This window comes from Vulpes lagopus, chromosome 12 (genome assembly GCF_018345385.1).
Source record: "Vulpes lagopus strain Blue_001 chromosome 12, ASM1834538v1, whole genome shotgun sequence".
NCBI lineage: Eukaryota > Metazoa > Chordata > Mammalia > Carnivora > Canidae > Vulpes > Vulpes lagopus.
In genome coordinates, this window is record NC_054835.1 from 39,261,127 (window position 1) to 39,272,665 (window position 11,539).

An 11,539-nucleotide genomic window follows, 5' to 3' on the forward strand; every position below is an offset into this window, starting at 1 on the left:
CAGAGAGACACTGAAAAGAATCTGAATGAGTAGAGCTTCCCCCCATTTACTATACTTAGTTCATACTCTGCTCTTATCATATCTTTCTACTTTTCCTCAAATCTAACAAAAACACTCAGGTTTAACCCTCTCTTTGGGGCGGCATTTCCCTATGAAAGCTTGTGTGTCAAGTAAAATTTATTTAAATAAATTTGTATGTTTTTCATCTGTTAACCTGTCTTTGTCAGTTTAATTTTTAGATCCAGTGGGACTCCTTGGTGGCTCAGTGGTGGCTCCTGGGATCAAATCCCACATCAGGCTCCCTGCGGGGAGCCTGCTTCTCCCTCTGCCTATTTCTCTGCCTCTCTGTCTGGGCCTCTAGTAAATAAATAAATAAATAAATAAATAAATAAATAAATAAATAACAAACAAACGAACAAATAAATAAATAAATAAAATCTTAAAAAAAAATTTTTTTTTCCAGATCCGGACAGGACCTAAGAGGTTTCAGGAAAACTTTTACCTACCCTACATTAGATAATAGATCACTATATATATTTTTTTAAGCAGGCTCCACATTCAGTGCAGAGTCCAACACAGGGCCTAAACTCATGACTCAAGATCAAGACCTAAGCCAAGATTGTGAGTTAGATGCCTGACTAAGCTATCCAGGCACCCCAGATCACTACAAATACTTTTTTTTTTTTTTTTTTAATTTATTTATTTATGATAGTCACAGAGAGAGAGAGAGAGGCAGAGACACAGGCGGAGGGAGAAGCAGGCTCCATGCACCGGGAGCCTGATGTGGGATTCGATCCCGGGTCTCCAGGATCGCGCCCTGGGCCAAAGGCAGGCGCCAAACCGCTGCGCCACCCAGGGATCCCTACAAATTCTTATTTTATACTCTTAATAGTCATCTCAACATTAATGTAACAGTCAAAAATTAGAAATGATCTCACCATTCAATAACATGGAATTGGCTGATTTTTACCCATGGAAAAATACTCTGTTGAATATTACATGTTGAGGGGAAAGTACTGATGGTATGCTCTTAATGAATAAAACAAATAATCAAACCACATGATTTAATGTTTGGAAGCATTATTAAATGTGTACCTGCATCATTGGCATCATCAAGTTTGGGAATTCCCTTGATTCTGTTATGTTTTACAGCTGAACACTTCTTGTTTAATTGGATTTGGGCCTTAAACTTTACCCAGTTTAGAATGCTTTCCACAATACCACAGCCAGTTGCCTGAAAATGAGAAGATTCACATTTGGGAAGAAGAGTTTGGTTAGAAATCTAGAATACAAATGAGTTCCTATGAAAATAAAAAGAATCCAAAGTTTGCAAAGAGGCAAAAAAAAAAAAAAAAAAAAAAAAAAAAAAATTCAGACAGAGGCTATGTCTTCCTGTCTTAGGTTATCATAACTGAGGGAACTGGTTCTTTTGGTTCATTCGTTCAATAAATACTTACTGACTACATATTTATGTTGTGCTAAGCACTGAGTCCATGTTGGAGATTTAGTGGTTAAAACAAATTGGTCAGGTCCTTGTCTTCATGGACTTTAAGATACAACAGTAAAATGGAAATAAAATGAGAAATTACAAGTGGATGAGCGTTATGGATAAAAGTGTGCTACATCCAGGAAGCATTTTAGGCAGAAGGATTACCATGTGGAAAAGCTCTGAGGAGGGGGGCAAGAGTACTAATGCTACTGAGTAATTTGAAGACAGTATGACTGAAACTTAGATAATACAGGAAAAAGTGATACTGAGATGAGGTTGGAGATGGCAGTCTTATAGGCCACATTAAAGAATTTGGTCTTAAAAAGATTTTTTTTTTTAATTTTTAAAGATTTATTTATTTGAGAAAGATAGAGAGAATGAGTACATGCAAGTGGGAGGAGTAGCAGAGTGATAAGAGTATCCTAAGCAGACTCCCCACCTGAGCACGGAGTTCAATGTGCAGCTCCATCTCACAACTCATGAGATTAGGACCTGAGCCAAAATCACGAGTCAGACACTTAATCTACTGATCCACCCATTTCTTTTTTTAAACATTTTAAGTAATCTCTATACCCAATGTGGGGCTCAAACTTCTAACCCGAGATCAAGAGTCACATACTCCACTAAGTCAGGAAGGCATTCCTAGATTTTTTCTAAGGGTGAAAGTTACCAAAAGACTTCAAGAGAATGAAGACAAAAACGTGTCCTTTAAGACAAAAAGATTACTCAAGGGCATTGAAAAAGAAGGGCTGAACTGTTACGAACATTAAGAATCATTACAGTAACACAGAAAAGAGATGATAAGTGAGAGGCTACTGAAATATCCAAAAGATGAGTCTTACTGATTGGATTACAGAGGAGGCAGGGGGGTAAAGAGAAGGCTCTCAGCTTTGTTTATGCAACCTAGTGGTTGGTTAGGGACTTTTATTAAGATAGGAAATAGTTTCGTTTTTTTGGGGGTGGGGAAGTTCCTTGTATAGAGATCCAGTGAGTACGGAAAGAACCAAAACACAGTTTTGGATGTGTTGACTGAGAGTCAACTTTAGGCATTCAATGTTTGGTAAGAAGTTAAATGGGCTGAGTTCAAAAGTAATCTAAATTGAACAGTGGGGCAGCCCCGGTGGCTCAGCGGTTTAGCGCTGCCTTCAGCCAGGGCCTGATCCTGGAGACCCGGGATCGAATCCCACATTAGGCTCTGCATGGGGCTTGCTTCTCCCTCTGCCTGTGTCTCTACCTCTCTCTCTCTCATGAATGAATGAATAAATAAAAATCTAAAGAATAAATTGAACAGTGATAATGTAATGGGAAATATATAGGCATATAGATGATAATTAAGGCTGTAATAAGACCAGTGAGGTGAAAGCAATTTTTTACCTTTTTTCAGAGGCAGAAGACATATGGGAGGAATCTTGGTTTTTGCAGAGCAAAGAAGGGCAATGGAAATAAAGCAAGGGGCTTCTATTTCTTATTTCCCTGTAGATACTCACAGCTTTGATGAATTTTTCACTTAATTGGCATGTCGATCCAAAGCTCTTGACTTGTAAAGTCATGTTTTCTTTTGTCTGAGAGTCAAAGGTTGGGTTTTCAATCAAGGCATTCACAAAAATCCACATGTGACTTTTCACCTGCAGGAAAAGTTGATATTACATTGCTATAAACTTATGATTTATAGCCTTTCTCTTCTTACTTGACTTTAGAAAAACTGCTAAAATATCTTACCTGATGTGCTTTTACTGCAACACCACCCTTGTTCTTCTTCTTCACAACATCAACAAGTTTAGTCACAATCTGATCAGCTATATAATCAACATGTCTGCCACCCTAATGGGGAAATAAACCAAACTGTAAAGCTCACCATCCTCAAAATTATGATAATGACCAATTATTTTTAAAAATCTAACTTAGCTTTATGCCAAGGCAGCCAAATATCCGAGTTCATTTTATTCATTAAAAATGTAAAGATAAATCATGATTAATAAAAAAATAAAATTACCTTGGAGGTAGCAATGCTGTTGACGAAGCTAATTTGCTGAAAGCCTTTTTCACTCATTGTTAAACATACTTCCCACCTGGGGTTTACTTGTTCATGGATAATTTTCAATGGATTGCCAGTTTCATCTACCTTATCCTTCAGATACATATCTACGTAGCTACGGAATCCTTTTACCTGTATAGGAATTGAAAGTTATGGTATTAGAAAAAAGTTATAAACAGTATCCAATGATAGACCATGAGGATTTTTCAAAACTAATGATGTTCAATGATGGGCATAAGAGAATTGTCATTAAGGGGTATAATAGGATTTGTTTAGGAGACTGAGAAAAACAGTTCTTTTAGTGAGTTTGAAAGAGCTAAGTAAAAAAATGTAGCATACTGTTATCTTTTCAGGAACGTATCTTAGAAGTGGTAAAAAAGAAATATGGGAGGAAAAAAAAAATCAATTTTGCCTCTAACGATGATCTTTATATAAAGTCCCTCACTGCTCTTAACAACACCCCAGAAAATGCTTACCGGTAGTTTATTTCCATTGAGAAAGACTTTGACATCTTTAGTGGATCCAGCAATATCGTATGCTCTTCTAACCATCAGTGCAACAATGTCTTTATCTAGGCTTTGCATTTTAAACTTGGACAAGTCAGGCTGGAAGGTAATACATGTGTAATCTTCCCCATTAAATGGCCTGAGTTCCATCTCACCAGCCCTTCCCATGTTATCCATCCATGTCTGTGAAAGTAAAAAATAGGAAGATAAAAAATTCAAGTCTTTTCACAACAAACTAGAAAAACAAATTTAGAAATCCTAAAAAATAACTTAATATATGCTTATGAATAATTTTCCATGATTTAATAGCTTATAAATTACATTAAATTAAACCAGCCATTAATGCTGTTATAAATTGCTAAAGTACAATTTATAATTGAGACACAGGATACTTATTTACTTGCCTGTTTGAACATTTTCTTGTATTCTCTACTGGCTGTTTCCACAGTAAACTTTGTACTGAATATGTTACACAATTTGGCCCCATAGCCATTTCGACCACCTGAGCAAATAAATGTAAAAGACTGTTATCACTGGCAATGCAAATCAATTATAGATATTTATTATTATTATTAAAATATTGGAATTTATGCCACAGTCACTTAAAAGTGTGCTTTTTCAGCAACAAGTATGTTATTTTCCTCCATACTCTACCTGTTACTTTCTTTTCATCATCATCATAGTTACTAGAAGTTAGGAGCTGTCCAAAGATGAGTGCTGGGACATACATCTTCTCAACTTTGTGTTCAACAACAGGAATACCTTTCCCATTATTCCATATACTAATTAAATTGTTTTCCCTAAGAAAGGAAGAATGAAACTTTTATTGTAAAATACATGGTTAAGGGCAGCCCCGGTAGCTCAGTGGTTTATTGCCACCTTCAGCCCGGGGCAGGATCCCCCTCTGCCTGCGTCTCTGTCTCTCATGAATGAATGAATGAATAAATAAATAAATAAATAAATAAATAAATAAAATACATGGTAAACTAGTGCTTAATATTTTTTATACTTAAATGTTATTCTTAAAATATAGAAATTCTCAAATCTCAATTTCTCTGACTTTTTTTAAGACTTTATTTATTCATGAGAGACACAGAGAGAGAAAGAGAGAGAGAGAGAGAGAGAGACAGAGACACAGGCAGAGGGAGAAGCAGGCTCCATGCACGGAGCCTGACGTGGGACTTGATCCTGCATCTCTAGGATCACGCCCTGGGCCGAAGGCAGCGCTAAACCGCTGAGCCACCTGGGCTGCCCCCTCTATGACTCTTTTTCATACATATATTCTGAAATTCAGCATGAAGTACTTTTCCCACCATGTTTAGTTCCTGACACTCCTGAAATAGGAGCCAAGAGGAAAAAAAATTAATCCCTTCCAACACCTGGGCAGATACTGATAATGCTGAAAAAAATGTGAAGTTTTAAAAAGTTAGGATAAACAAAGGGAAATGATTTATGCTCAATGGAAAGGACAAAATTTGGAAACAATATCATTAAACTGTTTTCTTTTTTGTTTTTTAAAAGATTTATTTATTTGAGAGAGAGAGAGAGAGAGTGTGTGTGTTTGAGGTGGAGAGAGAAAGGGAGAGAAAAATCCTAAAGCAGACTCCTTGGTGGGCAGAGCCCTACTTGGGGCTGGATCCCAGGATCCTGAAATCATGACCTGACCTGAAATCAAGAGTCTGACACTTAACTGACTGAGCCACCCAGGTGCCCCTATTATGTTGCTTTTAAGAGGATCATCTATCTGTACTGCCTAGCAACCTTAGCTTTCCCATCCAACAAAGCACAATGCAAAACAAATATGAAAGGGAAAAACATTACCAATTGTAAATTGCTCTGCTGGCCAAAAAAAAAGAAAGCTAAAAATGTATTTGGAGTTATTTCTCTCTTATTTTTTTTTAAGATTTTATTTATTTATTTATTTGTGAGAGAAAGAGAGAGAGAGAGAGAGAGAGGCAGAGACACAGGCAGAAGGAGGAACAGGCTCCATGCCAGGAGCCCGACGTGGGACAGTAGCTCAGTTATAACCAGATTAACACTACAGATCTTATTCCAAGTTATGCTTAGTATTTTCTACAAAAAAGACTAAAACTAGCTCAACATTTTTTTAAAGACTAGGATATCAAGCCCTTAAGGAGCATTCAAGAACCTCATTAACACACTTCCCCCAGAGAACCTAAAGCAGTTTATGCCGTAACAGATCAGGCTAATAAAAAGGTGAAACAAGCACCTTGAGTACCCACAAAGGGATACCCAGCATTTATAACCAGAAATATTAGATCCAATTATTCTCTATCACCACCTGCTGGTTTCCTATTTGAATAGCATCATGAGAAAAAGTGAAAGCTCTGGACTCCAGAATGCTTAGAGCAATGATTGGAGATGCTTACTGAAAAATTTAGGGATGAAGTGTCATAATGTCTGTAATTTATTTTGAAATAACTGAAAAAGTATAGATGGAGCAAAAATGGCAAAGCGCTGATAACTGTTGGATCTAGGTGTAGGTATCAAAGATTGTTCATTGTAGCATTCTGCTTTTTTGTGCTTTTGCAGTATTTCATTTAATAAAAAGGTCAGTGTTAGTATAAATCAAAGTAAATGCAACTAACAGTAACCACAAGCTATAACAAACCAAAAGATCATGCAAGAGACTTACGGGTCAATTGTGACTCTAATACAAGACATTTTTGGGTCCCTTTGTTTGTTGTCTGCAGCATTGACTGAAAGAAAATACACATTCGTAAGAAACTGAAGTATTTAAAAAAATTAAGATATAGAAAGAAAAAAGCAGTATTAACTAGGTGTTAATTTAACATTTATTCACAGCACTGTTTCTAGGAAAGAATTAAACTTGCCAGACTCCAGTAATCTTCTTCACCTTGCCAGCTATTGTTTGAAATGACAGGAGCTCTGGTTATAGAGGGTTTGCTAAGAAGGATACTTAGGAAGGATTTGACCAGTAGATATTTATATGAAAGAATTTACTCACCCAGAATCTCATCAAAGATTTTGTACAACCCAGGGACAAAGGTAACTTCTCTATAGTTCATGCCAATATCTTCATCGTAAACCCATATTTGCTAGAAATAAGGCAAAGAAATATAGTTACTTTTCTTTTTTACCCTATATTTATTGTTTTATCATCATTACTATATCTGGATTAAATACTACAACATATATATGATAGCTTAGGCCAGGTCTAGTGACACACAAAGTACGTGGAATACATAGAAAATTAACCTGGAAAAGTACACATTTTAACTGCTTCATAACCACATTAAGTTACTTGGTTTTACCTGGGTCACTAATTCCACAGAGCCAATGTAGGTGTCCGGGCGGAGCAAAATATGTTCCAGTTGGGTTTTCTTTTGATAGATCCTTTCAATAGACAGTCTTTTCTTAGCATCTTCATTTTTCTTTGTTTTGCTGATTTGCATGTTTTCATTTACCGGCTAGCAATTTCAGAAAATTGTAGAAGGGGGAATTTTTCAATGAGAGGTTTATTAAGAACCGCAAACAAAACACCCACCGTAATGATTTACCCACGATGACAAACCACCATCATTTTACTAGGTACTGGTGGAGTTTCTATCGTTTTGTACCCACACAGCAGTTTGAGTTAACTGCAGCCAAGTCCCCAGGGTTCAGTTTGAATAAACCTATCTCATCAAGTGCGTTGTGACATGGAAATATTTCCCTTGAAGGTTTTATTCATTTATTTTTAATTTTTTTCCCCTTGAAGGTTTTAGAGGTCACCAATAAAACACACCCGCTTCTTTCAGACCTTCCGCAAATATTTAGCGAGTGCCTGCTACGTCCCAGGCACACAACAGATTCTGGTCAGCCGCAGTTTGGGAGCCCATCGATTCAATCGTTTGGCTACCTTAACGTTTTGAACACAGGAAGGACATATTTTGAGCCGGCTCCTCACTGGGGAACATCGTGCCAGGCCCTGCACCTTCCCAAGGTCAGGGGCATTCAATCTCCTTTTCCACTCGAGGGTAGGAGAGCAAAGCACCTGTGCAGCTTAGGGCCACACGCGGACTATTATTATAATACAGGAGAGTTGAACACCCGCCCCAGAAAAGGTAAAACAGAACCCTACACTCCAGAGAAGCCAGTGTAGCCGGTAATATTTCACTACTAGCACCATAAAGGAAAGCTACCCTCTTCACGATCACGCCGGGCCCAGCAGACCGCGGACGACGCGCAAGGCCGGCTCCGAGCGGGCGGCACCCGGACCACACACAGCCCGGGAGCCTAAGCCTTCGCGGGCAGCCCGCGCTGAGGATCCACGACCTGCCCCTTCCGCGAGCTGTACCTGCAGTGGTGACACCTCCATGGTGACGGTCGTGAAGGAGCTCGAGAACCCTGCAAGCGACTAAACCGGCAGGACCCTCGAGACCACCACGGAGCGACCCTCTTCTCCACAGACTCCCGTCGGTTAGAAGAGCTCCTCCAGTCGCGTTTGAACCTCCTTGTAGCCCGCCCAAACCAGATAAGCCAATCACTGACTCGCTCTCACCGACTCCGTCCCGAGGAACCAATCGCAGCTGACTTTTTATTTTCACCAATGAGCGCTTGAGTTGGGCGGGGGCCTGTTTGAACAAACCAATTAGGCAGGGGGGCGGGTACCGCTCGGAGGCCTAGCGTAGAGATTGACAGGGACACTGGCCAATGGCGGGGGGCTTACTTGTTCCCTCAGTGCCGGCGACTTTGAAGAGACTCCGGGTGCAAGCGGGGAGGGGTTTCTGAGGTGCGGGCTCGGGGAGAAGGAAGAAGGGGAAGCTTTCCTCAGGCCCTGCTAACTTCTTTCAGATTCCTGAACTCTATAAAGCGTCTTCCGTCCTGAGGGTTTTTAGCGAGAGGAAGGGGAATCCGAGCTTCTTTTTCCTGAGGAAACTGAGCGCCGGCTTTCTGGACAGGCAGATGCTGGCGCCTGCCTCAACCTCCCCTCCCAAGAATTTGTTTTCGAAGAAACTAGAGCGCTACCTCTGTGGTTTTGGGGTATAATAGAAGAGAGGCCGCACAAAATAGAGAGCAGCATTCAAATGCCCCAGTGGAGCGGCGTTGGGCTGCAAGCCGGTCAATCAAGAAGAGTAGTTTGTAGTTATCACCTCAGGAGCGGAGAATGGGGTTTTTAGGGGCCATTAGTCTAGGAAATTTTTCCTTCCGAAAGCCGGTGGGATGTCCTGCTGCTTGTTACTTTTGCTTCCGTCTGTTAAATTCCCTGAATTCTGCTATCCAGGAAAAGGTGTTCACATTTGACGAGAACATTCCAAAGACAGAAGTTGGGTGGTGGTTTCTTTTCTTTTCTTTTCTTTTCTTTTCTTTTCTTTTCTTTTCTTTTCTTTTCTTTTCTTTTCTTTTCTTTTCTTTTCTTTTCTTTTTTTTTTAATTCTGCCCCGTAAATATTTAAGCGGGTTTATTCTGTCCTTGTTAATCCACAATGTTAAAATGACAAAAGAATGTGTTCCTCCCCACCCGCCCCAAACTGCTTGAAAAAATGACTGCACAATTTGAATGACTGCTGTTTTGGTCCTCTGAGCCACCTCCTTCCAATCGTTATAACCTGAGTTTCTATCCCTGCTGGACAATTTGCCAGTCATGTGGTCTTGATGGAGGCAGGCGCTTGGCGCTTGTTTTTTCTGCTGAAAAAAGAGGATAAAAATGACACTAAGTACCTTAGAGTTGTGTGAGGATTACCTGGGATAAATGTAAGGCGTTTAAAATAGTGGGCTAATAGCATCAGAATCAGGAAGCAGGAATCTCCTGTAGCCTGGTGTGACAATTGGTGACTATCTTTTTTCCCCCCTTCTAAAAGAAATCTAAAAGAGGTTAACAAATTGTTTATTTTTAAAAGACCTTATTTTAATTTATTCATGAGAGACTCACACAGAGAGGCAGAGGGAGAAGCAGGCCCTGGAATCACAACTTGAGCCAAAGGCAGACGCTCAACCACTGAGCCACTCAGATGCCCTATTGAAAAACAAATTTTTTTTTTTGTGACATGCAACATTTTAATAGAATTTTAAGTGATGATGTTGTATACTAGGATATATTAAAATTTGGGGTATTCTATATAATTTCTGGAACAATTAAAGCGTTTACCCACATGATGTAAGCTAAGAAAGTTTATCATTTAAACATTAAACAGCAGGATGACTGGTGGCTCAGCAGTTGAGCATCTGCCTTCGGTTTAGGGCGTGATCCTGGGGTCCTAGGATCAAGTCCCACAGTGGGCTCCCTTCGTGGAGCCTGCTTCTCCCTCTGTGTCTCTCATGAATACATAAATAAAAAATCTTAAAAAAAATAATAAACAAATAGCAAATAATTACCTATAGTATAAGTAAATGCACATTTACTTACATCTTCTATTTAATTTCTTAGCAGACGTCAACCAATTGTTAAATCACCCCAGTATATCCAATGCCTACTCTGCCAGCAAAGCCCCAAGAAAGGGTAGTGTGGAGGTGGGGTGGGGGGTTCGGGGTGATGTTACAGGAGGTGGAGGATGGAGGTAGCCTGTGGGCTAGGGTGGTTTTTTTCACCTGGCCTTCAGTAATTCCAAGTGTTTCATTCCATTCTCCTCACCGCATCTGTTGAAATGGATAGGCAACCTCCAATGCACAGGATCACTCCGGGTCTCAGAGTAACTGTAGGGAAGCCTACCCAATCCAGTAGCTTCTGCCCATCCAAAAGGCTGACCAGGCCCTGGGCTCCAGGGCAGCTCTCATTCTCAAGTCTCCTCAGAACAGAAAGATGATCCTGACAGAGCCCAGCCATTCTGCCTTCCACCTCCTGGAACACAGAGATCCCACATGGTAGGGGTAGGATGGCAGCCTAGCCTCTGCCTTTCTTGGCTCTACCCTGTAGCTCATCCTGGGGTACATCCCCATGCTTGGGGATGAGGCAACAGGAATTTAATAAGCAGCTCCAGTCCTATTTTCTGGGATCCTGCAGTTTAGCTTGACGCTGATTGTGTAAGGCTCTGTTCCAAAAACCCAGAAGCAGAACTGTGGAGTCAAAAAGATTCTGGAGTCACAAATGCTTGAGTAAAAAGCAAAGCGAAACAAAACAACCCCCCCCAAAAAAAAGTAAAAAACAAAACAAACCTTCCTGAGCCTCAGTTTCCCCATGTCATCATCCTTTATTAAAAGTACAGAGGGTTAAATGAGATATGAAAGCGCTTAGGACAGGATGGACATCCTGCCCTCTAGCAGAATGGTCTTGTGGGAGTGCGGTGGGGGGTGGGGCTTCTCTTTAGGACACAAACTGTTTCTTTGTCAACCCCTCTCCTTTTCAGAGCCCATCACAGGATGTTCTACAGGGAAGTCTTATTTATTTATTTATTTATTTATTTATTTATTTATTTATTTATTTATGATAGTCACACACAGAGAGAGAGAGAGAGAGAGAGAGAGAGAGAGAGAGAGGCAGAGACATAGGCAGAGGGAGAAGCAGGCTCCCTGCAGGGAGCCCGACGTGGGACTCGATCCGGGGTCTCCA

General features: G+C 40.1%; 1 protein-coding gene across 1 annotated transcript in view; it reads right to left on the bottom strand.

Annotated features, from left to right (window-relative positions):
* The window catches only part of TOP2A (DNA topoisomerase II alpha), a 29,757-nt gene extending 21,245 nt beyond the window's left edge, over positions 1–8,512 (bottom strand). The window contains exons 1-11 of the mRNA XM_041723828.1: positions 8,352–8,512; positions 7,327–7,482; positions 7,020–7,110; positions 6,687–6,750; positions 4,685–4,830; positions 4,435–4,532; positions 4,001–4,213; positions 3,483–3,656; positions 3,209–3,310; positions 2,977–3,114; positions 1,096–1,234 (exon numbers count right to left, since the gene is read on the bottom strand). Of these exons, the coding sequence (XP_041579762.1) occupies positions 1,096–1,234; positions 2,977–3,114; positions 3,209–3,310; positions 3,483–3,656; positions 4,001–4,213; positions 4,435–4,532; positions 4,685–4,830; positions 6,687–6,750; positions 7,020–7,110; positions 7,327–7,482; positions 8,352–8,372 (1,342 nt within the window). The 5' untranslated portion in view covers positions 8,373–8,512. The remainder of the gene's footprint in view (positions 1–1,095; positions 1,235–2,976; positions 3,115–3,208; positions 3,311–3,482; positions 3,657–4,000; positions 4,214–4,434; positions 4,533–4,684; positions 4,831–6,686; positions 6,751–7,019; positions 7,111–7,326; positions 7,483–8,351) is intronic.
* Positions 8,513–11,539: the final 3,027 nt, after the last annotated feature.